The sequence below is a fragment of the Corvus cornix genome, chromosome 1, assembly GCF_000738735.6.
Source record: "Corvus cornix cornix isolate S_Up_H32 chromosome 1, ASM73873v5, whole genome shotgun sequence".
Taxonomy (NCBI): Eukaryota; Metazoa; Chordata; class Aves; order Passeriformes; family Corvidae; genus Corvus; species Corvus cornix.
Window position 1 is genome coordinate 78,840,049 of NC_046332.1, and position 26,089 is coordinate 78,866,137.

The 26,089-nt window shown below is 37.3% G+C and overlaps 1 protein-coding gene across 1 annotated transcript in view; it reads left to right on the forward strand.

Annotated features, from left to right (window-relative positions):
* The window catches only part of PCCA (propionyl-CoA carboxylase subunit alpha), a 274,195-nt gene that overhangs the window by 96,831 nt on the left and 151,275 nt on the right, over positions 1-26,089 (forward strand). Inside the window, exons 11-15 of the mRNA XM_039561855.1 lie at positions 3,202-3,296; positions 8,858-9,008; positions 18,883-19,026; positions 20,725-20,799; positions 25,946-26,014. Coding sequence (XP_039417789.1) covers positions 3,202-3,296; positions 8,858-9,008; positions 18,883-19,026; positions 20,725-20,799; positions 25,946-26,014 — 534 coding nt within the window. The remainder of the gene's footprint in view (positions 1-3,201; positions 3,297-8,857; positions 9,009-18,882; positions 19,027-20,724; positions 20,800-25,945; positions 26,015-26,089) is intronic.

Below are 26,089 nucleotides of genomic sequence, written 5' to 3' on the forward strand. Positions count from 1 at the left end.
CTGAGGACTCCAGAGCTGGGTGTAGTACTCCCAGTACAGTCTCAGCAGAGAGGAGTAGAAGGGGAGAAGTGAAGAAGGAAGAGAGACATGAAGAAATAGTCTGTAAACAGTGAAACAGCAAAATGAAAAATGGTGTAAAAATGAAATCTAAACCCCACCTTATCGTCTATTGAAGGGTCATGTAAAGGTATATCGTGAACTCTCAGTTTCAACATTGATCTTGGGGTTCAAAAGAGGTCAGATTGCTAGAGCATCTTTCTATGTTCTCTTGCTATGGCTAATAATTTTTGGCTGCCTGTTTTTTTATTTTATGATCTTTTTATTTTATGTGCAGATCACCATGCCTTAAAGATCTCTTTCTTTCAGTGCATGCGGTTTTGGGAGATTCAGCAGGTTCCTACTGATTCTTCAATGACAAAAGTTAGATGAGATTGGTTCCTCCATACTTCCATGAGTTCAGGGCAGATTTTACACAGTCTAGATTCCTTTGGGTTTAAAAAAAGGCTACCCCAAAAAAATTAAGCAGTACTGTATTTAGGAACTGTTGAGTAATTTCAACAAAATGGCTTTGCTATTAATAATTTATAGTGGGTATACAGTGAATGTTGTTTTCCTTATATAAGCACTTTGATGGTACTTTTTAACAATATCATAGCATATCACTTTAACTTCATGTTCTAATCAGCTTTAGGACGTTGACCTTGGTTCATTTTCAAACTGGTGAATATACAAACAATTTGAGACCAGATGCCAAATATTTATTAATTTAGCAGTAACTTTTAAATAGAACTTTTTTTAGCTTTCTTATATTTCTCCAAAGCACTGGTACTTACAATTGTTAAATAAGAAATTTCCTGTGTCTAGGTATAAAACAATCACTTTGTAAAACATGAGAAAAGACTAAAACAATTAACAGGAAAATAGTCCAAATACACTTTATGCTTGAACTGATTTGAAGTCTTGTTCTCCTGAAGTATCTGATAAAAGGTTTAAAGTAAGGGTACATGGAATGTCTACTACTTGGCTAAACAACAATCCTGCAACTGGAAACAGAATTTTGCTGAATCATGTAGGAGGGATTCCACTGCATAATACTTAATTATTTTGGCATGTAGATGTACACAGCATCGACTAATGTCATAATCATCTAATCCTGCAAAACAGGGCATTTTCTGTTATGAATATTTAGATATTAGAAACAAAAGCTGTAGCTGGGACATGCATTTTTAGTGAGATATGTACTGGAATCTCATGTCCTCTCACAGGTGATGATTTCAGTATGCTGCAAATGTTGTCTGAAATACAGTTGTTTTGTGATTAGTTTCCTTTGCCGAAAATGGCATACACAGAATAAAAGTAAAAGCCTAATGCTAGATGTTGTTGGCTTGTTCTATTTATAACTACTTTCTCATAGTAGATGTTCATGCATGTCTCTTTTTTCCATTAACTAATAATGGAAAAACATTTCTTTTAAGGTCCAGGTTGCTGAAGTTTAGTAGGATATGAGAAATGTCCTGAAGTGAAAAAAAAAAATTACTGCTTGGATTGAAAAAATGTATTATCCTCTTCAGAAAAAATACCTGGAGAGAGAGGAGAGAAGCACAATTACCAGTTTTTATTGTAATGTTCCAAGATTTTTTTGTTTGTTTGTTTTGATGAGACAGAATTCTGTGGAAAGTTGTAGGTTTTCTAACAGTGAAACAGAAGTGCTCATAAGGAATCATTCTACTTAACGAACAGTGATTTTTCCATCAAGTACCGTGCTATGCTCCAAAGGTACTGCTTTAATACTAAAATAACCCCCATAAAAAACGAGTCCAAAAATCTTTGGGCCTCCCAAATGATTTCTTGTAGGGCCCCATGAGTCTGTAGAGCTCCACTCATCTGGATTGGATGGGTGAGCATTTGGGTAGGAAGTACCTGGTTTGTTGTTGTTGTTATAGTTTTTTGTTGTCTTCATGAGTTCACTGCCTCGTTTTCAGTCACATCTCCCCAGATTTTTCACGGCTTAGCAGCCATTGGTGTCATAGATGCAGGATTTATCTTGCCTGGTGCCATACTTGCTCTGTGGTACTAAAAGGAATAATAAGTAATACAGATTCTTTGTCACAAATGTGAGTAGATATGGTTGAGTTCACACAGTTTGAGGAAGATTGTCTCCTTGTTTTATCTTGTCGGTTTTCAGTGTAGAACTTCACTGTTAAAGAATGAAGCATGAATATTGTCATGGGTTCCTGCAGATCAGAGCAGGAAGATAGATGGAAAAAAAATGGGTTAGAAGAAAAATTTTATAAGGAAGAAAGGGAGCAGGTGTGGTGTGTGTTAAATGAAATTGTTCTGAGAACAAGTGTAGAGTTATCATCATAAGATGGGAAGAAGTCTACTTGAATCTTCAAATCCAGTATTTGGTATTGGAAATGGCTGCATCATACCACCAATTTCATAAAGGGACAGAGTTCCTTACTTTCACCTCTAGTTTGAAGTTGAAGAATTAATTAAGAGTTCTGCTATGCTGAACTTTTGGGCTTTTTTTCTAGTGTGTAATTTATGTAGCTGGATTTGGATACTTGATTTTGTTACCTCTTGGCTGCAGCCAAGAACTGTAGTTCTTGATTTTTAAAAAAATTTCTTGAAACTACTGCTTTAATTTCCTTTGAAAGTACTGAGGAAGTTGCAAATTTAATTCTCCTTAATGAGGATAACAAAGTTTCTGAAGATCTTTTTTTCTTCTTCTTCACTAAAGACAGGACATTGTGGTTTGCTTACTGAGAAAGCTTCATTAGACATTCTTTCTGAAAGTCAGGAGCAAAATTTTGCATCCTTGGAGATGTTTATTTTGTTGGTTTGCTTTTGTGTAATTTCATAATGCAATGCAATTTAAAATGCTTGAAAATGTAGTTTTAATCTTATTTCAGCCTTTTGTAAGAAGACCCCAAAAATTCAGAAATCAAATTTTGAAGTGAGAGGGTTTTTTGCTTTCTACAGACTCTACGTAGAGGCTTTAGAATAGTCCTATTCAGAATTTGAAGGAATGTTCAATTAGTATTTGATACATAATTAATTTTCTACATGAGCTTTTTTCCCAAGCTTTATTTTTAGATTGGGAAAAAACCCCCCAAACCCTAAATGCTTCATAATAGTATTATGTCAAAAGACCATCTCTAACATCTGTTAGTTAATAGCAGTGTGTTATTGTTTCAGGTTTTGGCAGATAAACATGGCAATGCCTTGTGGTTGAATGAAAGAGAATGCTCCATTCAAAGGAGAAACCAGAAGGTTGTGGAGGAAGCACCAAGGTGTGTATACTGGATTCTTGATGCAGCTTCATGGTAACTGAAAGCACTTTTGGAAGGCTGCTGGTTCTATTTATTGTACAAATGCAAGGAAATTTTATTCTATTAAAAAGCACAAAGAAAATAAATGTTTGTTACAGTAATTTGACTGTAATGCAGTTTTGATGTTGTTCTTGAGGGTGTTTTGATTTTGCTTTACAGTGTCTTTCCATAAGAAAACTGGTGTTGTGTAGTTAATTTTTTTCATGATCTTGTATAAAATGGATATGGATCTTACCAATCAGATATATTTTGGTATGAGATGGCTTTGTTAATATATATGAGATTTTTCTTTATATTCACTTTTGGATATAAAAGTCAAATAAAATATGAAATAAGTATGAATTTTACCACAGATACAGGTATTTGGCTATACTAGAGTAATTGTGTGAAGGCCACATAATACTGTATATTTCCATTTGAATTGGAGTATGAAGTATAAAATACTTTGCACCACGTTTAGTACCGTTCATGGTAGTGAACTAGAGATCTAGGTGTCTAGTAACTCAAAAGTGCAAAACTATCGTAATCTTACAGGTTTATCGTGAAGCTGGAATACTTTGCTGCTATGCAAGATGTGGCCTTGCTGTGTTTTCTGTTGCATGGCAGTCATCAGAGAATAAGTGTAGAAAAAGCGCAGCAGGAAGTTCTGATTTCAGAAAGGCAGACAGAGGTATATCACTGCCTGTGGGAATTGCCACTGTAATATGTTCACCAGCTGGGATGGGTTTGCCATATTTTGTTGTAGCACAGAACTATGTGCTGCAACAATTTGGGGTGTGAGGAAAAGCACATCATCCAAATGATGTTTCTTTAGAGGTGCCTTGTTAGTTAATGTTGAATCGTAATTGCAGGACTGCCACTGTTTGACCTGTATTTTAAATAAAACCCCAAAGTTTAAAGATACAAATCTACTAATAAATCCTTCCTGGTAGGGCTTGTGGATTTCTTGGAAGCCTTATGCTGCTTATGCCTAAAGATCTTACTGTGCTATTGTGGAAAGTGAATACTTCAGGTCCTGATATAATGCACATGTGCATATATGTGTACCTAAGCGCTTAAAAGAGGAGTGTCTTCTGCCTCTGTCTTCTGAGTGTATGTAAGGCAATGCCTGTCATTCCTGCCTGTTCCTTCTCCTTGCCTGTGGTCAATTAAAGTGGTGTGATACATCTTTCTCTCACCAGCCAGCTGTGATCAGAGTGTTTTCTTTCATCAAAAGTACCAGCCTTTCAACTTTCTTGGGCTTCTCTGTTGGAGTTGCCAGTAAGTTCTCATCCCCTCCTATACTTCTACAAGAGCATGGGCAAGTCAGTAGCTTCCAAAATTTGGTGTGAAAACTTTTCTTCCTTTTTGTTGTTGAATGTTTTAGACTCTGCCAGACTTCTACTGACAGCTTTGGAAGTGCTGTCTGCCTTACAGCCACTTGCACTTGTCTGCAGAATCCACTAATTTTCAAAGGGTTATAAGACTTGCAGATAAGCAGGGCACTTACTTCTGTGAGACACCATAGAGACCCTAAAACCTCAAGCTAACCCTTCCTGGGAATGCTCTTTCAGTTTGATTGTTTAAGGACTCCTGGACGCACCTCTTCTGGTATGGCTGGATGAAGGAAATAGATTGTCCTCTTTTCTCCCGTTTTACATGGTAGCTGCTATTAAGACCTCTGAGATAGGTCAAACCTTTTTATTTTCTTTCACAAAACCCAGGAGATAGCGATGTTGTGGGCTAAAATGGGGTTTTTTTTTGCCTTTTGGACAATTTAGGGCTTTTGACATTGGCCTCTTCTCATGCCTTTTTTTGATTTACTCTATTATGATGGCATTTTCCTAAGTGTCTAATAAGAGACTTTGGGCCTTTTGGCTTGGAGAGTAACCTATGATTTTCTTAAAGCTAAGTCTGCAGCTGCTGAACTTATCCTTATGGGATCATTTTGTGTTTGTATCTCCAGTTTTCCTAGGGAAGTTTAGTCTTTTGTTAAAAACAAACAACAAATGAAAAACCCTCTCTCATTTGCAGAGAGAAGCCCCTTTAGTTCACACACGAATGAGGTTACAGTATTCCAGGGACCCCTGGTGTTCATGGTGGTCAATTCCCCAGACTCAGATAGGAGACCAACAAACTTTGCTTATGCCTTTTTCACATGGTGAGTTGTCCTACTCTGTTTTGGTAAGCACAGACAATAAGACACATCCAATCATCGCTAGTGTTTTAGTTTGTGCTGGGCAAAGTTAGTGATGCACAGAGCTTCCAGTGATGTACTGTAATTTTATCTGCTTCTACTTTCACACATTTTTGGATATGCTGTTGTCCTCTCATTTCACAGAGGCTGACATTTAAAGAGGTGAGTGACATGAGTGACATTTAATAGTTCCTTAGTTGAGTTTTTGTTCCTCAACTGCCCAAACTCTTCTCTGTTCATTTTCGGAGACGGTTGCCATGAGACACTGTATTTTGGCAAGAAAAAATGCAAAGGTGTGGTTGTATTTTGCTGTCTGCTGGAGTGATTAATAAGAGATTGTTTCCCATGTGGAGAAAAACCCCATGGATCCTTTAGGGTCAATCAAAATTAAATGCACAGGAGTATTAACTGACGATCTTATTCAATAATTGGAGGACTAACTCAGAGGAGTGCTCTATAACTTTACTTTGGTGAGAATGTGTCTCCTATCTAACAATTTCTGAACCTGTTAGAAGCTTCTTAAAGCGCTTCAAATTTGCCTTGCCACTTGTGCGCAGGAATGGTCATCTGTTCAGAGGCACTGACAATTTGAATGAATGTATGTAGGAAGGAACTTAGCAGAAAGGTGCATTATTGAATTAGAGAACATATCTACAGGTTCTCCTTAGAGTTCTTATCCATATATGTGTGTCAGACTCTAAATTTCCTCTCACTGTCTAGAAATCCTTGAAGGATTTTGGGTTAAGAGAAATGTGAGCCTGTTCTGTTTGTGACTGTGCATGTGATTCATAGGTGGGCACCATTTAGATGCGGGGGCAGAACTGTGTTCTCAAATCCTTTAGCATATTTATGCCCATGGTCTGGTAGTACATAATAAATATCTCAAAGGATAATATTTTGTATAGGTAAGTAATTTTTTTGAACACGCAGTGTGCTTGGAGCAGGGAAGCTGACATTTAGAAAATTGAGGTTCACTCCCTCAGTGTGGTGGAATCTTCAGAGGAAGGGTAAGTGTTATTGATCATTTATTTTTTGTCCAAACTGAGCAATAAATTTCCACTGATGGTAACTGTTTTTATTTTTCAAAATCTCAACCTCATCTGTGAGTGAAGGTGATAGGGATATTTTGGGAAACCTTATCTGATGAACTAGAAGTGGAGAGGTAACATCTTGCCCATGTGGTTTGTCTCTCTGGCTGTAGAAACAATGTGACAATTGTATTCCCTTTGATTAACTTCACAATAACTTGATGAAGGTCTTATGAGTGAAGTGTCAGGTCTGATTTATTTTTTCTTTTTGATGCTTTTATTTTGTGACTCCTTTTTATTTTGTAGCCTTTGGGCTGCCATAGGAGCTGTTTGGTCTAAAGAAAAACAGATCTATGTTTGAAAAAGATTTAAAGTCAGGTTTAAAATGCTGTGTTTTCAAGTGATGCCTAATTAGATTTTAGAAGAGTTATTTTGGTTAATAAAAGGTGTGTTGTTAAAAAAGGGAGAAACAATGTATTTGAAAGGTAAAGCAGCAGAGGGGAATATGAAAACTTTGGTTAATTAACCTAGCCAATGGTAGGGATGATCCAGTCATTTCAGAGTGTTAAGCTTAACTGTGTGGCGGAGATCAAGTTTAGCAATGTGACACCGGCGTTCCATTCTCTGGCTGCAGCAGGAGGTGAACAGTGAGATCTCTGACCTCCATTTAACAAGTATAGGGAAGACACCACTGTAATGAAGGGGAGTAACTGTCTTTCATCTACATGAGAAGTAATAATGGTTATTCTAGAAATACAGTATGAAGCTGATATTGAGAAGGTTTTGTTCTTCATAAGCCCCTCATTGACCTTTCATGATCAAAGCCCTGCAGAAACTCCACACTGAATTAGAGATTGTTGATTTCATGTAATGTATTATCCTCTTACTGAATGAAAATAAGAAATATTATGAAACTATTTTGCATTTACCAGTGCCTATTCTTATAGGTATGACACCCTTTTTGTGTCTTCTGATCTTCCCTTTCAACTGATGTAGGATCTGATACAGCTTTCTTGGAATGAGACTTGACTGCCATTTCCTGTTGGTCCCAATGTTTGCCAAGAAAAAAATTTTTTCCTAAATTCTGAAAATGCCTGCCTTTCGGTCCATCAGAATCTGTCTCTGGGCACTGAAAGGACAGAGGTGTGAAGTAGCACTTTTCCAGTAAAGAAAAGGATTCCACTGTCTCCTACTTTGCCTAGATACTTGCTCACTTCTTGTGTCATGTCAAATATGGATTGTTGTGGCAGACGTCTTTAGCTCTTGTGTGAGTTCAGGTCTCAGTGAAAAGCACCCCTGTAAGTGCTGAAAGGTAAGTCCTGACCAAGCACTGGCTTCTGTCTGGGTGCAGTCCAGGGCTCCAGATGGAGCTTCACTGGCTTTGGGGCCACTTTAGATAGGTGAAGGCCCCTGATTGCTCCTTTGCAGAATTAGGGCCCACTGTTGAACCCCTCTCAAGAAATATGTAACACTTAGTGTTTTAGTTTAAAAGAGTAACTTAGAGGTAAGGTGGAAGTGACTGTTTATTCCTTTGAAAAAATACTTTTGAAATGATAGCTGAGTTACGTGCCTAATGTAAGTCAAACCAGAAATATAAATAATAAGTGTATTTACAAGCTTATGTAAGATGAACAGCTACATGTTCTTTCATTGAAAATCAATGTATCAGTTTGAGGGGCAACTGGTTTCAAGGCTTTGGTAGAATACCACAGAAATATATATGTATCTAATTAATCTGCATAGGTTAATCTAAATCTGCATTTATGGTAGAGGAGAGTAACAAGAGGAATAGGTTACTTCCAGAAAGACTTCCACAGTCTTTCAATTCACTGGCCCAGTGGATGTGGTGGAGTGCTCTCCTAGAATGAGAGACATTGGGCAGTGTTCACAGTGGCTCCCAAGGTGGTAGCTGAGCTGCTCTTTGGTTGCACTTGAGTGTATCCAAGATTTGTGGAAAAGACTGTATTGAAATTAACATGGATAATAAATATCTCCTGAGATTGCGTCAGTTTGTATGTCTTTTTTTTCATTTAATTTGCATTGTTATAGATCTGACTGTTCAAAGAGTGTTGTGTTCTGTTATTTTATATTTTAGAGAATATGGTTATTTATCCTGAATTTCCTGTACATTAGCAATAATTGTAAAGCATGCAGTGTATCTACTTAGGGGTAATATAAATGTAAAGACATACATTTAACAGTCTTGACATGTTTTCATAACTTAAATAATGATGCTGTCCTCTTTTGACCATCGTTTAAACAGAAGATTAAATAATTATTATTTTTAACTAAAAAAAGTCATTGTTTCTGTATTGTAGCACTTTTCTGGACCCTGAAACTCGAAGAGCAATGGGAGAACAAGCAGTAGCTCTTGCCAAAGCAGTAAAGTATTCCTCTGCTGGAACAGTAGAATTCCTTGTGGACTCCAGTAAGAATTTCTACTTCTTGGAAATGAATACTAGACTTCAGGTAAGAAAAACAACTCTTCAGATTCAGAAAAGTGTTATTTAAATAAACAGACCATAACCTTCTCCCATATTCAAGGGTCTGCTCCTGCAAAGATTTAAGCATAAGTATCTTAATGTATGTGAGCACTTCCCACTGAACTTAAAAGATCTACTCACTGAAACAAGCCTGCCTGTGCAAAGCTTTGCAGCAGTGAACCCTTGCACAGCACTCAAGTAAACCTTCGGAGTTTTTGCTCTTTGTTACACTTGACCTAAAGACCTTGCAAAAGGTCACTGGTAAGTGCCACTGTGAGTTCACATTAAGTGGCTAGCCACTGTGCTCTGAGGCATTCCCCTACTGGTCCCTGAAGTTTCTTTCTTATTTTTTATACTTTGATGATCACTTGTTGAGTTTCTCTAGAAGGGTGATTGAAACTATATGTGTATATCAGCAATAAAAACTCTAGCAATTTGCATAAGATTGAAATGGTGACTCGAATGCAACTGTAAAAAGCATGCTGACACGGTGTAGGATTTTTGTGACAACTCATGTAGTCAGTAGAAGCTGTTCTAATGTACACTTCAAGTGAACAGATGAACAGTGTTTTATGGAAAACACCCTCTACTGCTTTTTTTTATGTTTGATGGATTTCTGGTCATAAGCTAAGAAAAAAAGTATATAACTTGAAGTCTGGATATCATTCCTGAAGATTGGAGGAGTGTTCAGCTTGTAAGCAAGTCCATTCCATTGCTTCTATCCTCCTTTTCTCACTTTGTTAAATTACACCAGTAAGACTGAAATATGGAATCAGTTTGATAAGCTTCTCATTCTGTTTTAGCTACATTTCATTAGGGTTATGTCCTGTGTGCTGCTTCTACATGTGGGCAATGAGAGAGTGTAAAGAGATCCTCGTGATCTGACATCTTTGCATGACTTTAGGTAATAATTGGGTAAATTTATGATTTAGGTAAATTTATGCTTTGGGTAAAGAAGTTAAAGAGACTTTGGGGGGGTGTTGCAATCTTCTGTGCCAGGGGAAGACTGCTGGTAAATTTTTCTTGCCTTGCAGGACAGCAGTGGTTTTGGAATTAGCCATGCCACTCACTTTACATGCCTTTGCTAGGCACTATCAGGTCTACCTTAGATTCAGTTAGAGGGGGTAGTGGTTATTGACAATGTATAGTTCATTAAAATGTTATGAAGAATTCTCTCACTTTGGTCATACTCTTTACTCTTTTCCTGATCTTGTAGTTTTTGAGCCAACGTGTCTTCAGTGACTTCACGTTCTTATTTACATAGAAGAAAATTAATTTATGGTTTTCTGCATAACCCACCAGAATTTCAAAACCATTTCCTTGCTGTAGTATTATTGACCACGAGTTCCTAAATGGAATTAGTGATGGAATATCCTTGGACTCCTTTTTGTGGTTTGTTTTTAAGACATTATCTTTGCTGTTTTGCAGTGTCTTTACCCTGCAATACCCAGTGGTACATGTTTGTAGTCCCAAATTTCTAAAGTCTCCACATATACAGGAAGAAAGCTGTCACAATTCAGTCTTTAAGGACTTTAGACTCCTTTTGAAATATAGCCTAAGCAGCTTGACAATCCCATATAATAGCAAACTCGTTCTTTCCAACTCTTGAAATTTACTAATCTTAAATTAGACTACTTGTTTAGATATTCTTTACTTCCTCTATCCTGACTGTGTATTGTCTCTAATCAGCATTTCAGCTTGAGTCTGGAGTTGTAATTTTCTATGATTTTTCCCCAGTCTTACCCAGTTGATCTCTCACTTCTCCAAAGTCTCAAGCTTTACTTTCAGTTCAGCTAACAGTTATGCAACTTTTTGCACTTGCTTCCTACTGTTAAGAGCCAAACCTAGAAATTCTAATAAAGCTTGTCCAGCTTTAACTTCAGGACCAGGATAGTCTCCAGATGTCCCTGTACTGCTTCAGTCTTTTTTTTTTCCTTTTGCATCTCTTAACTGTGATCAGTGACTGACCGACTCAACTTGCCTTGTTCTTGCTGAACACTCCACAGCTGGAAGAACTTTCCAAAATGATGTGTGTCTGATCCAGAAATGATCCTCTTAAGATATTTGTCAGCGTGCATTAGACACAGCTACCTGTCAACATCATCAGAACATTTCTACTAAATTATGCAATTTTCTGTTTTAATGTTTCAGCATTCTCTGATGAGATCACTGTAGCTGTTTTATTTTAGATACAGACTTCAGAATATATTTGCTAACTAAACTGTGTCCAATATTTTGTACTGCCTGTACATTTCTCACCTCCCTCCCTCTGGTGTATCTTTTGGATGCCTTTCAGTCTTTCTGGTAAATTATTTTGCAGTAATCAGAGTTGTATTGTTACTTTGCTGTTTTTTGGGGAACTCTTTGGGAATATACCTTTTCTGTTGTATAGTTACACAAAAAAAGTGTAAATAGCACCTTGAAGGAAGTTTATATTTTATTTAGTTTTTGTTTTAAGTGTTGCTGCAATACTATACGAGATTGGGAAGCAAAAAAAATTGGTGAATCAGCTCCGTTGTGTCTCTTGTATGCTACACAAATTTGTAACAGATGTTTTACTGCCTCTAAGTGATTCAGCTAGAATGGCTTATTACTTGCTGTTGGCAATGTTCTTTTTGTTGTATCTGTTTTTCTGCCATCTTTCTGAGGCTAGCTGGTGTAAGTATGAGACAGAAGATTGAAGATTGGATAATTGCATAGTAAAACTAGTTGCTCTTAATTTCCACAAGAGAATGTAGAGATGTCTGCCCTAGCAGCTACCGGAGAACTTCTGTACGGTGTCATTTAGGGCACTTTTGCAGCTTTTTTCAGGCAACAGCTTTTACCGCTGTTAAAATTGAGGTAGACCAGGTGTTGAATATGTGATTCTTTATAGCTGCTCATAGTGTGGTGTGTTTTCTGTTACCTAGTTGTCATCAGCCTAATCAAGGACAGTCATGGTCCAAAACAACTTATCAAGAGCTTTGCAATAAATAAAAAGTTTCTGACCTCTTAGACTGATAGCCTTTCTGGCTTCCAAGTTATGTCAAAATCTCTTAAGGTATTTCAGAAATCCTGGCTTTAACCAGAAAAGTTTCTTCTTTTCTTCAATGGAAGATAAGAGGTGTTGTTCTTGGACTTTATATGAAGGAAGTCTATGGTCTGTACTTAAAAAATATCTGCTAATACATGTGCGTGTGGTGTAATTAAGCTTCCTATACGTGAATCAGTTAGTGATAGCAAAGGGAAAATGTCCCATATTTTAGATGTTTGTAGTAGATTGAAATGAGAAGCATCCCTTGTTGGCTAGAGAATAACTGAGAAATGTACAATGAATTGAGCACTTACCCCTGGTATGTTTGTGTCTCAGACCTGTTCCCAGCCTTCTGCCTCCCTCATGAGTTGTGCAGTTTAAATAACAAGGGAGTACTCCCTTCGTCCTCAAAACGTGACTGAATTCGCTTAATGTAATTGAAATGATCATTTGTGTAGACTGGTGTAGAGAAATATGGTAATTTCGGTAGGTTTTCTCTTCATGGGATGGTTTGAGTATTTTTGTCACAACTTTTTAGGGAATAAAAATTAATTTTGTAGAATAATCTGGTGTGTTTGTAAGAGATTTGCTGAGAGCAAATGGCATACCTATGTTTTTAGTTTACAGTTAATTGTTGTGAGAGTATTTTATGTAAATGCTTTTAAGTTCTTATAAAGTAACTTGATTCTAAGGCATAAAATGAAGGTAAATAACCTTCCATAGACAGATAAAACATTACCCAGTGCTAAGACTTTTGTTTATCACTTTCTGGGTTTTCATCAGATTTTACTGGCCATTGGAAAATTACATATTCCAGAGCTGTCTTTGTGCAAAACTGGCTGTGACTAGTGTAAAAGATGGGAGGAATTTTTACATGCAGCATGTCTTTCTTTCTCATGTTTCTCCACTCATGAAAATACATAAAGCATGGTAAGAAAATGTCTAAAAGCAGGTAAAAATCCTGTTGCTGATGGTTTGGAGCTACACTGCTTATAAACTCCTGGTTCTAACAGCCTCTTAATGGTATCTGTCTTGTGTTGCACATCACGAGTCAGCACCTGCTACATGTTTGCCTAGTGAAGGATAGAAGTTCTGGAAAATATTGCAGGTGCACTATATATAGCAGTAGCAACAAAATACAGATAGCAGTGATGAGCTGAATCTGGATTGCCACCTAAAGCCATAGAGAGGTGGTGACTTTGGTATCTATTAGCAGAGCCATGGGATGGCAAGCGGTGATTTTGCTGTCTTGGTTGTGTGTAGCTGCCTGGAGGATGACTTGTGATAGGCGGGCAGGAGTATGGGAGCAGGGAAAGGGGCTGTCAGGGGTTAGAGGAGTAGATTTCTATGAAGTCAGAATGATGGGATTTCAAAGTAAAGTCTCAAGCTACTGTTTCTGCTGTTTGCTGAGACTCTTCATATTTCTTAATACTGGAATCTTGTTTTACTGTGACAACACTTTGCTTCAGTCATTTTAAATAGTCTAACGAACAGTGTCAGATGGTAAAGACTTTCAATTGCTGCTAACCTGGGCTGAATTTGAACTACTGACCTAAAGGTGAAAGGTCTCTTATCCCATTACCAATCCGCTAAGCTCACCAGAATCCATTCTGCACAGAGTTTATTCCAGCTGTTCATGGCCATTTTTAGAACCGAAAGAAAAGGTGATTTTGCTGCCAAACAGCACTTCTTCACACAAGAGGGTCGGCCGACAACAGTTAACCAAATTTTTGCCACATTCTTGCCTCCTAATGCAACTTCCATTATGTAGCTACTGGTTGTCTGCTTTTCAGGCTTCCCAAAAGAGCTACAGAAAAGCATTGCTAATTGTTGTTGACAGAAGAGAACAACGTTGTTTGTGTAAGTCACTGAATCTGAAAGATGCCATTAACAGTGCTGCCAAGGCATGGAGTGATATCTTAGAGACGAAATTCCCATGTAACTCTCATAAAATACTATTTAAAAAAGTAGAAAAAGAGGAGACTACTTAATAAGTAGAGGAAAAAAAAGGTCATTCTTGAAAGGGTACATTAGTTTCTTTGCTTTGGTGAATTTGATGTAAAGCAAAAAGAACAGCTGCAGTGTGACCAGAGCCATCTTGAATGAAGTGTTCTGAGAAGGTAGCTAAATACAGTAAAAGCAGGAATTGCATCTTTAGGAAATTGGTTTTGTGGATGCTAGCTTCTTTATTTTCTTACAGGGAGTATATCATGGAAAGGAAATTGTGTAGAATTAGTGATTTTAAAGAAATTTTTTTTGAAGTGCCAGATGTTAATTGAGAAAGTTATTTTGAAATTGTGAGCTAATTAACTTGTTGACCTAAAGTGTGTGCTATTTGTCTAAAACATGGAAAAGATTTGGAATTCATAGGCCACGTAAGATGTGTCTGTTCCACACAATGTAGAAACAAGTCCTTGCAAAAAAAATTGAGAATTGTGTCAATGATTATTGGAATATAACTTCCTATGAGGAAGTAAATGAAATACTTTTTCAAAGTTATATGCTACGATTAAAAAATAAGCTAGTACAGAATGTCTGTGCATTAGTTTTTATTTGTACATCTTACTTGGGAAACAATAAAAGAAGTCTACCTGAACATCTTAGCTGATGGAAATTTTCGTAGTCTGGTTGCCTTCAGTTCTTCAATTGTATACTAATAAGTCAGAAAACAAACAGCAAGTGTTGTTATATACAATGTCTATAGTTAGCCTGTTAAGTATTCCTGCTTTCCATTAATTCTGTATGTTAATCCAACCATTGTCTGTTTTTCAGTAGCCTTTATGAAAAGCGTTTTTTTGCTGTGTGCTCCCAAACCCCATGTACATGTGAACTGTTTTGCAGAAAGGTGTGACCCCAGCGTGCTCCTGCTCATGGTAGTCAGGAAGCTTGCATGCCTGAAGAGCGGAACATGTGTGCGCCTCTGCTGCTGTTCAGCTCTCCAAAATAGAAACCAGGCTTACTGAAATACAGGGGGTTGAGAAGCATCTGTAAGTTGGTGCATTTGGGTCAATTGATACTGGATTTGGCTGCAGCAGCAAAGCCTGGGGGACTCCAGGTGAATCACATTTCCTGGAAACTGAGGTATATGTTGAAAGTTAGTTTTGAGATTATTTATCTAAGTGTAAAGGGGTATATGACACCAACTAGGGACTTACAGTAGTAGGGGTGACATAGGCTGTAGTTTTAAGTCTACTGAAATTTAGATTTTCTTGGCTGATGTGGGGTGCTTGAATGTTCCAACTGGTGTGTGAGTAACTTGATGCCTTATACACACAGGGACAAGAGCGGTCTGCGAGTGTCCAGAAGTGCTTACTGTTAGATCTGAGTACCTTGATAGTCTTGAGAAAAATGTGTCCCAGAATTATTCCCCTGAATACAAGGGGAGCAGTCATCACTAATTTAACTCTTAGCTCCAGCTGTCCATAAAAACTGCATGACTGTTTTTGTAGCTGTGGATGAACCCCAGTATGGTAAAGCTTTAAAACCACTGGCAGTCACAGAACGGGAGGAGAATTAGGAGCCTTTCCATACTGTAGTCATGATGGATGCTAACTGAATTGTGATGTTGGTAGGCTCCCCAACTCTTTTATACCTGCTTTACCATCTATGAACTGGGACATAATTATTATTTTCTGACAGGCTTTGCCACTAGTTTCTCTTGCTGTATAAATGGGAAGGGGTTAGTGAAGCAACACCACTTGCAATGCCCATGGGAAATCTGGTTTCTGTGATATGTCTTAAGAGCAGTAGATCTGGTATGAAGGGGAAGCACTTTCCGTTTACTTTATATAGCCATTGCTGATCGTAGCAGGTATAGCTTTGTGGACTCGAAAGCAGGAATATAAGTAGCATTTTACAGAGAGTAAGACTTTTTAAAGGAGGTATATATTGTGCTTAAGTGCATTGAAATGATGACTTACCAACTTTTATGAGCAGACTTGGTATAAGTAAAGGAGCTGACAGAAAAGGTGTTACTTTTGGCAGCTAATTAATTGAGAGTTATCACTGATCAATTTTTCTGGTTGTTCCGTTGGAGAATAAGGTACAGCTGCCTTGATAGAGCTATGATCTGTAGATTGCTTGCTGCAGACATGTCTGGTTTTACCCTTTGTGTTGAGGACCTCAATAATGTGTGAATGTAGCCACTATTGTATAACCATACCAACATTGGCTCTTTAATGGCTGGGGCTTCACTGGCAACATCTTGGATCAGCTGACTGCAAAACTGAGTATGGCCTAAAGCTAAAGGAGTTGATCAGTGGAGTGTGATTCAGCTCCATTTGTGAGCAAACTTGCATTCTTCTCGTCAAAAATTTAGTACTTGACTTAGTCTCCATATACTGGCAAGTAAAGGCTGTTGAAGGAGAAGGGATATAGCATAAAATGAATAGAAGAAAATACAACAGGCAGGCAGAATAAAAATGACACCTGAAGTAGAAAGTGGAAAAGTAAGAGGGAAGTGGTTGAAGTCTAGCTTTTAAGAATGGTTTTATAATACAGATACAATTACCTTAGTCAATTAGCTGTTACAGTTGTTGTAGAGATTTCAAGGTTAAAGTTCTTTTCTACCCTATTTTGGTCATCTCATAGTCTTAATGAATATTAAAATGCATTTAAAATGTATTTGGTACCCCAAATCAATGCTATGATTGGAATTGTCTATGTTATGCCTAAATAGTAATAGTTGAAGCAGAGTCCTAAAATAAAGTAGAACAACTTCTACCCACCCCAAAAAAAACCCCTCAACATTTTTTCCTATACATATTTTCTGAATGCTGTTTTGTGTGGAGACACAAAGGGAGTATTTTGAAGGAACAGAAGAAAATATTGACCAAGTCAAAGATCTGTACTGAAGAATGGATTAAATAAATGTTTGTGAGTCGTAAGAACCAAACAACAAAAATATTTTTCTTTTCAGAGACATTCCATCTTATTTTGATCATCAACAATAAAACTGAAAACAACAATGAAGCTATTGAATCTGGAATGCCAATTGCTATCCAAGAAAAATGGCAGTATAACTAAATAATGCAAATGTCTTTGGAAAAATAAAAAGTATTTTAATTATCTGGAATGTTAAAATTCCAAGCATGTTCTCAGCTCAAAGGTAATCTTTTAAAACTTAAATTCCAAAGTAGGAAAATAAGTTCTGTTGTCCAAATATGAATGTGTGATAAGTAACTTTCTATTAAAACTTAGGGAGTTTTAATAGAAACTTCAAGTCTTAATAGAAATTGAATTACTTCAATTTAACACTGCAGGATAGACACTGAGATGTTTCATAGATTCTCAAAATACTGTTATTAAGCTTGACATGCTGGAGAGTATCATGTGTTAGGTAGAATCAAGATTGAATCCCAAAGGTACATCCTTAAACTGTATAATCAGATTCCCATTTCAATGTCACTTTTGTCCTTCAAAGAATGGGTGCTTGTTTCAGTGATGATTTATCATTAAAATTATGTCAAAATGTCTTAAAATGTTGAAACTCTAAACAAACTCGCAGCACACACAGGGCTAATTATGGATGCCATCTGTTTATTTTTACAAAGCTTTTTTTTCTTAAAGACCAAAGCATCTACTTGTTCTGACAAGCCACAGTGTTGTTACAATGACTGAATGTTTTCCTTAATACTATATACTTGAAGGAAGAAAGTCAAGTGGTTTGGTCAGTGACCTTTTCCAGATTCAGAAAAGGTACATAGTATGGCATCTCACGATAAACAGTTGCAAAGTGCATTTTCTTGAGGTATTCTGGTCCTTGGAGCACAAACATTTTATAACAAAAATGGCAGTTCTGTCATAATTTCTATATGGAAGGTGGTATAGCTGTTTCTGTGTGAAGAACACGCTTTTAGCATGCCTACCTTTTACTTGATCGATGTGGTGGCAATCAGAGGGACCACCTTCAGTGCTTTTTACCATCCTATGACTAGTTAAGGCTTTTTAAAGTTCATCAGCATGCTTGTTTCTCTGCCCATTTGAAGGAAGAAGCGTGTGTGCACGTGCATGTGCGCGCCCACGTGTGCATGCTTGTACGCACATCCCGCGTGAGGGCGAGCGACGGCTATTCCCAGCGCAGCGGCTTCCAAAGCCGTTAGCGGCAATTTGCTGAGCGCGCAGAGCCGCTCTGCTGGTCCAGCCCAGCTATTGTGCACGCTAAGCACTAAACAGATAAGTCTGGAGGGGGGGAAAAAATATTGAAGGATCCATCTGCTCATTTCTGCTACACTGCGCTGATGCAAGATTACGCTAATCTGGTTGCTTGTCAGGACAGGTTAGTGAAAGAAGGCGAATGGGTGAGATACAGGCTACGCCGGTTCTGTGGAAAATTGGTAGTGGCTCCTGTATGTGCCATGTTAAGTGTAGCAGAATGGATTGATTATTAGCTACTTTGAGATTTTCAGTTAAAATATACTTGTGGCTATATTGGGAGTCTCTTCGAAACAAAATTGAATGGGAAAAGCTTCCAAACAAAGAAAAACTACCTCATTGTCACGAGATGCATTTGAATTTGTAAAATAAACGAAAAAACCCCCAACCAAATGAAAAACCCATACAAACCCTCAAATCCTCCCCGGTAACCTCTCTGGTTTTCTTTTTGTATGCTGCTTGTAGTTTTTGTAATCTGTGATTACTTTATTTTTTTCTGTTTTTCATGCAAAGACAGTGGTTGCTGGAGTTTAAGTAGAATTTTCTTGGGGAAAAAGACCAAAATAGAAACATATTCTTTCTCTGTTCTTTGGCTGGTCAAATTTCTTGTTTATCTGTGTTTGTTTACAGAGAGGTGCTTTTTTTTTTTGGTTGTTTTTTGTTACCTACTGACTGACAGTTCTTGACCTTGCAGGTTGAACATCCCGTCACAGAATGCATTACCGGCCTGGACTTAGTCCAAGAAATGATCCGTGTTGCTAAGGGTTACCCTCTCAGGCACAAACAGGCTGATATTCCCATCAACGGCTGGGCGGTTGAATGTCGAGTTTATGCTGAGGTAAATGAGTGGTAATGGGGAGGAGGGGGTAGGTGGTTGAATTGTGGCGTAATAATACCCAGGTGTGGATAGATGCCAAGGTGAAATCAAGGAATATCATATGAAAGTCATGATTTAGAGCATGTAACATGACTGGTTAATGAGGTTTTGTAGAATTGTCGAGTTCTTATTTTTTAATTAAAAATATGATGTGTATTTCAACACAGATTTTTCGTGAAAATTGAAATTAAAGATGGTAAAAGAAGGAAGTAAGCAGATATCATTAGAAATAACCCTACATGCTCAGTTCATATTTAATGATGCTGGAGTTATTTACCAGAGTTAACTACTCATTCCAGGTTCTAAAACATGTCTACTTAAGCTTGTTGACTTAAAAAGACACTTGAAATTCATTGCCTTACAGAATTTTTGTTGTTTTATGAAAACTTTTGAAGAGGTTGTTGAAAAACCAAGTTACACACCTTCTGAAATGACAGTTTATAAGATAAACTTTCAAAGTACGTTCCAAAACAATAACTCTGTAATTATGGTATGAGTCTCTATCTCGCCTCAAAGAAGCTTATGAATATTTAAACCCCATTTTCAGGCACCTTTAGGATATTTTGAGGTAATGTCTTTTTGTTGTCACTTTTGATACCTGAAAATGAAGATTTAAGTAAAAAAAAAAAAAAAAATCATAGAATCACAGAGTGGTTTGGGTTGGAGGGGACCTTAAAGATCATCTAATTCCAACTCCCCTGCCATGGGCAGGGACACCTTCTGCTAGTCCAGGTTGCTAAGAGCCCCATCCAGCTTGGTCTTGAACACTTTCAGGGATGGGGGCTGGAAAATAATGCCTATCTTCCTTCATTTAGTTTCGGGAACATTTTAGGTTACTCTGCTTTTCATAACTAATTTCAGCACCTTGTGACATTTTTCCCGTTGCTTAACTGTTGGGACTTTGTTACCTAGACCATCTTGTTTTATGTTGTATTTTTTTTTTTCCCCTTCATGACATGCACATAACCTCCAAATTGCTCTACTGATGAGAAGTTGTACAGACTATTTTGATAAAGAATAAATATGTGCCCTGTGATTGGCATGGAAGCTATTCTGAGTTTTAGTAGGCTTTACCCTGGAGTAACTGGTACTTGGGTTTTTTTTTGTTTTGTTCAGCTTGAATCCCCTCCATTTATAAGTAATGAATCCAACTACTTTGCCATGAGTTAGGTTATTCTGTAGGCTATATATTTGTTTTCCTATTAAGTTTATATTGGTGTTGTATCATGTACATTAATGTAGCAGGTTTCCAGTGGCATAAAGATCAGTTTGACTTCTAAAGATACTTGAATTTCTAACTGCCTTCTTTATCTCAGAAATTTTTTTCTTATACTATCTTTTCAAGCCTAGACTTCTTAATACTTTCCCATCCTTCTTCCAAGTGTAGGTAATGAAAGTGTCATCTTTGTGTATTTTATTTTGGTGTATTGTAACTGGGTGCAGAATACTTCTTTTCTGCTTTTTTTAAAATAGATTTCCATTTCTTTGTTTGGAGTTGCAGGGGCAGATGGATGAAGAAATGTTCTTCAGCACAAGTAATTCTGAGGAAGAAAACAGAGTCATTCCAGTAGCAGTTTCTGTTAGACTTCAAGCTTTTAAACATTATCTGCTCCACATCTATAATAGCTTAATGCTTTCTCATGTTGAATTTTTTTCCAGGACCCCTACAAATCTTTTGGCCTGCCATCCATTGGTAAACTATCTCAGTATCAGGAACCATTGCATGTGCCAAGTGTAAGTAACTGTTCTGGTTTTCATAGGTGTCGAGCGTCTCTTATAGACAGAGACTATAAATACTTAGCAGCTTTGTAAACCAAGCCTTTTCTCCAGCTTTTTGGCAGAGGGGGAACAGGACATGGCAGTACCAATTTGTGCAACCTGAAAAACTACTTAAAAGTGAACAGTTCCAAACTGGGTTAAAAATACTCAAATTGGGTATAACAGGAAACCAATACATGTTGAAATAGTTTGTTCTGTAACTTTCAGCTTAAGTTTTTCAAACACAGCTTTAGTAAATGTACTGTGGTCATTAGAAAGGACAGTGAACTGTTGAGTCAGCTCTTTAAGCATAGAGAACAGGGGACACTGGTGAGAAACTGCCAGTGCTTTTTGTTTAGCTTTGTAGACTTTAGAAAGGAGTTTCTTACAGGGGTCATTACATGTTTCAGAATACAGCCTACCTGTATAGAATAGGTGTTTAACCAACAGTGTTTTCTGCTATATGTGAAGAACAGACACTGCCTTTCTGTGAAATCAAGGTAATCTTAATTTAAAAGTGCGCATATACATGAGTGACACTGTGTCAGTGGAATGATGAGACTGTACCATCTGTGAATACAATTATTCAGTCTGATTGCTTGCATGGAAAACACTGAGAGATTACAGGAGGAATCTTAAATGTGGAGTTGTTATTGGATATATGATTTATTTCGCTTTTTAAATTGTTTTTGCCCGTGTACTTTCCAAAGGGACCTGACCCTTTCTGGTCTTTAAGGCTTCATGCTGTGTTCAAAGCCTGAAAGCAGAAAAAAATTGTGAAGATCTAAAAGGCATTATGTGCTCTTAAAGAGATGATGAGGGAAAAAGGTATCACTGTGGATGTATCTAAACTTCTTTTTAATGAAACAAAGAGTGTATTTAATAAGAATGTATAATGAATACTCCAGTGGTTGTTAGAAGTTTTCACCATGTTATAATAGCTAACATGATGTCAAACATTTTGCCCTTGCAAGTTTTTGCAATTTGCAATTTTCCAAACGTGAGACCTGTTGAAAGTACAAGTGATAATGGACAAACTATACCCCCTACAGTCTTTGTCCCACCAAATCTTTCTTCAATTAATGCTGCAGCAGGAGTTTTATGTAATAACATTTGCGCTTGTGAGCCATCCATACAAAGAAAAAACAATTAAAATGCCTTAAATGTTCTGCTTACTGCTGTTATTTGCTTGTGTGAATGTTGCATGTCAGCTAAATGGACCACGGAATAGATAAAGTGATTGGGTGTAGGAGAGTGCACACTAAGCTTTGTCTATCATTATTGCTGGGAGCAATCAAATTGATGCCAGCAGGACAGTAGACGCGTTGACAGCTGTAATTATGTATCTCCATGGTGATCACTTTTGGCCTGTCATGGAGGCCCATGAGTCCCCTCCCTTGCAAGCATTTAATCAGATTGGGCTGTCACTTGTCAGGTAGACGGGGTGGGCTGGGAGTTGTGCTTAGGGGGAGAGGTGAATTGAAAATGAAGGGTGGGAGATGCCTGATTGCTTCACATGGTCCATCGTGGTACCAAAGAAAGAGATTTTAATTACACTGGAGGCTTCAGAGCAATGGTTTGTGGAGCTCATATGGAGTGTCTAGTCTTTCTCTTCCTGTTTGCTTCCACTGTCATATTAAAAAATAGAAAAACTATTTTTATGTAGACACTCATGATTTGGTGTCTTAATACATATTTCTGCTACCATGAAACTAATTTCTCTCCTGAGAATGACGTGCTGCTAAGAACAAAATTAATATGGCTAAAAAGGTACAGCATTACAGGCCCATTGTGCCGCGGTGTTTGTTTTCTGCATTTTAGGTTTTAGAATTGTCAACAATTTGGCTTGAGAAAAATTAGCAGAGACTTGTAGTGTGTCACAGCAAGTTCAGCTTACGTGTATTGCTGAATATATTTGCAATTCATTTCTTCTGTGTCTCAAGTTAGCTCTGATTGCCTACCATGCCTGTGTGTCAGCTGCTCATGCTGGTGGAACTGGTGAGCATGGCTGTGTGAGAGCTTTTGCTTAGCCTTAGGGAAGAATATGATGGCTATTTTTGTGTCATGTAGTTTGTAATTTCATCAGAACATGGTGCTCATAAGTACCAAATTTTTTTTATCTTTGATAATGAAGCTTAGGACAGGTGACTACAAACCAACCCCTGTAGTATGATGGTGAGCTTTGATGTTTGGTGCTCCTACACATATTCTGCTATATCTGGAGAGCTCCAGCATCGCTCTGTCAGTATGAGCAGCGGTCTAGTATTTGACTCTTATAATGACTCTTACCAGGAAAAGAAAATTCTTAGACTGAGATACAGCAAAGAATTGAGAAATATTAGAATCTGTTTGTGTTCCTAAGTGGAATTTGATTCATTAAGAGTTCATTGCAGGACTGAGACATAGATTGTGCTTCCCCCGCCTCCCTTAAGCATTTTTCTTTCATTTTGCTGTTGTCCTAATGTAATAATACATAAGGATAGTACAACAGTAATAAAGTGTTAGGGCTGTAATATGAATGAGCTGTAGGCTACAGCAGGATCTTTAACCCTGGCCTTTCCTAAATACCTTAAATACTGAGTAAAAGAAAGGAAATACATTACACAGAAGTAAGTGCTGGAGGTCTAATAAATATTGCTATTATTTATCAAGTTCAGCACATTATAGTGAGTATCTGTTGAATTAGGGTTTCTTTTTCATCCAATATTCATTAAGTTCTGTCACACCATATAGTTTATAAAATCACCTACTGTTACCAGGCTCTGAAAATGTAAGCACCACAGGGAGAATTGAAGATAGTATAAATGTATTTCTTTTCTGCTGTCACTTTTTCAGTCATCTTGAGTTTATTTTATGAAAATTAAACTTCTCCAGAGGACTCCAGATTTTTTTTAAAGGAAGTTATGCAGTAGTTTAAGTAGTTTATACTCACTGTAGCCTCTTCAAGATATTGTAGTTAGGGAGAAGTGTGAATTTTGGAGCGCTCATGTACATGTGTTGTATATGAACAGAAACATAGAGCCAGGTGGAGCATATAGTTGGTAGCCTCAGAAGTCTTAGTTAACTTTAGGGTCTGACTAACCTGCTTATTGTGAGTCTGAATTATGCACCTTTCATATGTTTTTTCTTTGTCAAAAGATGACATACATGTGTCAATACTTACGTGCATTCCTATGCACGTATAAAGCACCCCTGAATGCTTGTGTGCAATCACTTTACAGGTGCTACTTTGGAGACAAAAGTCACAGTATAATTCAAGTATGTGTGGAGTACGTATGTCATACCTTGTCTTATGTACGTATTGATTATTACAAAAAAATATCCTGGGCAAGGGATTTATCTGGAACTGAGTAGGTAAATTAATTCTTTCTGATTTAAATGTGAGAGCATGTGCATTGACTTTATATATAGGCAGTCATTCTGTGAGGGAGGATGGTTTAGCAGTTGGAAGAAAGGAAGCTGAGAAATACACTGCATGTTTTTTCTGTAATCATGGCCTGTCTGATCTACCTTCTCATCAGTAGCTAATGTTAAATGTACCTGATGTGAGTAGTGGGGAGTCCAGTTAAGCACAGATAAAGCACATTCAGATAAGATGTGATTAAAGTGGTACAGAAGCAATACTGCCTTAACATATGAATAAATATAGAAAACATAATACATAAACATGTAAACATAAATATATGAATACAAACACATGAATAAGTGAATTTCTTCTTAAAATAACTATAATGTCCTAAAAACTCGTCAGACAATGTTTCTTACTGAAGAAAGTGAATACACCTGCTAGGGTATCTTTTTATGTCATTTGGATAATAAAGTCATCATCATGCCCTCATGTGGATTCTCTAGACAAGAGGTTCTACATGTGGTCCCTTGATAATTGCCTAAATTAAAATATTAAAGGCCTAACAGCCGTTGCGTTGACCTTTTTCTGCCTTGCTGCAGACAGATGAGCTGCTGTTTATTACAAAGGTTCCTTCCCAGAGGTGAAGATTTAAGTGAGATTCCAGGACCCTCTTTCCCACCCCCTTTACAATGCAGTATATCGGAGCCCTGCAGTTTCAACAGCTTTGATTAGAGTCCTCCATCCTTATGATCCCCAGAAAGCATTTATCACTCGAGTTATTTTGATTAGTTTTAAAAAAATATTTCAGATTCCAGTGCTCAAAAGCAGCAATTTAATAAATATTTATTCCCCAGAAATTGCTCATTTGAAAAGTTTTATATGGCTAACCTCATCGTTACAGTGATGAAATCAAACTGAGAGATGAAAACAAGAATCAGCAATATACAAACTAACTTGTTGGCTGGTTAACAGCAATCAGCCTCTTCAAAAGAAATTTTTGAACTTGTGTTATTTTTTTCCATGAATATTGCAGAATCAGAGCTTTAATTGGGGCTGTGTCCTTACAAAGCAAAGCCATGGAAAAAGCTGTATAAACATTAAAGACTTGGGGGAACAGCAGCAACAGAGAAAAAAAAAATGTTTAACAGTTGAGAGGGTGAGACAGAGAAGGAAAGTGTTACAGACATGAAAACCATAGGCTCAGTATCCTATGGAGCTGATAAGCAGAGCTCCAAAGTTCCTGCTGAATCCTTCCTATTCCTGCTGAAGCCCTTGGAAGGGCTGTAGCAGAACATGAGGGATGTGATTACATATAGATGCAGAAAGGGTGTGATTATAAGGGTCATCCCTCATGCCAGGTGTCAGTCAGAAAAATAATTACAACTGTATTTTATTACAGGGATTAAATCAGAATTGAATGTGTTTAGAGTTGAAGTGATTGTGTAACACAGATGAAATTCTTAGATCAAATTTAGTGTGTTTACTGTGCATTCTAGAGAACAAAAGAGATTTCTGACTATGAACTCAAGATTGCAGTCAAGTTTCTCATAAAGGAGAGAATAATTTGCAAGTGTTTTTCCCGGTGAAGAAAAAAGCTTCCCTTCCCTCCTCCCAGATTCTCTGAAAACAAATAATTATTCTAGTCTTTCCAGAGGGAAAAATGTATGTGATAAGCTTTGTGGGGGTTATGGTTTAAGGCTGATGGGTAGATTTGATCCTCGTGTTGAAATTCTTTTTCCACTAATATATAACTATTTTTACTTATTTTTGAAGGTACGTGTTGACAGTGGTATTCAACAAGGAAGTGATATTAGCATTTATTATGATCCTATGATCTCCAAAGTGAGTTGATTATTATTTCTCAATATTCTAAAGGTATGAAGTACTGATTTTATACATAGATCTTTTAAATGAGAG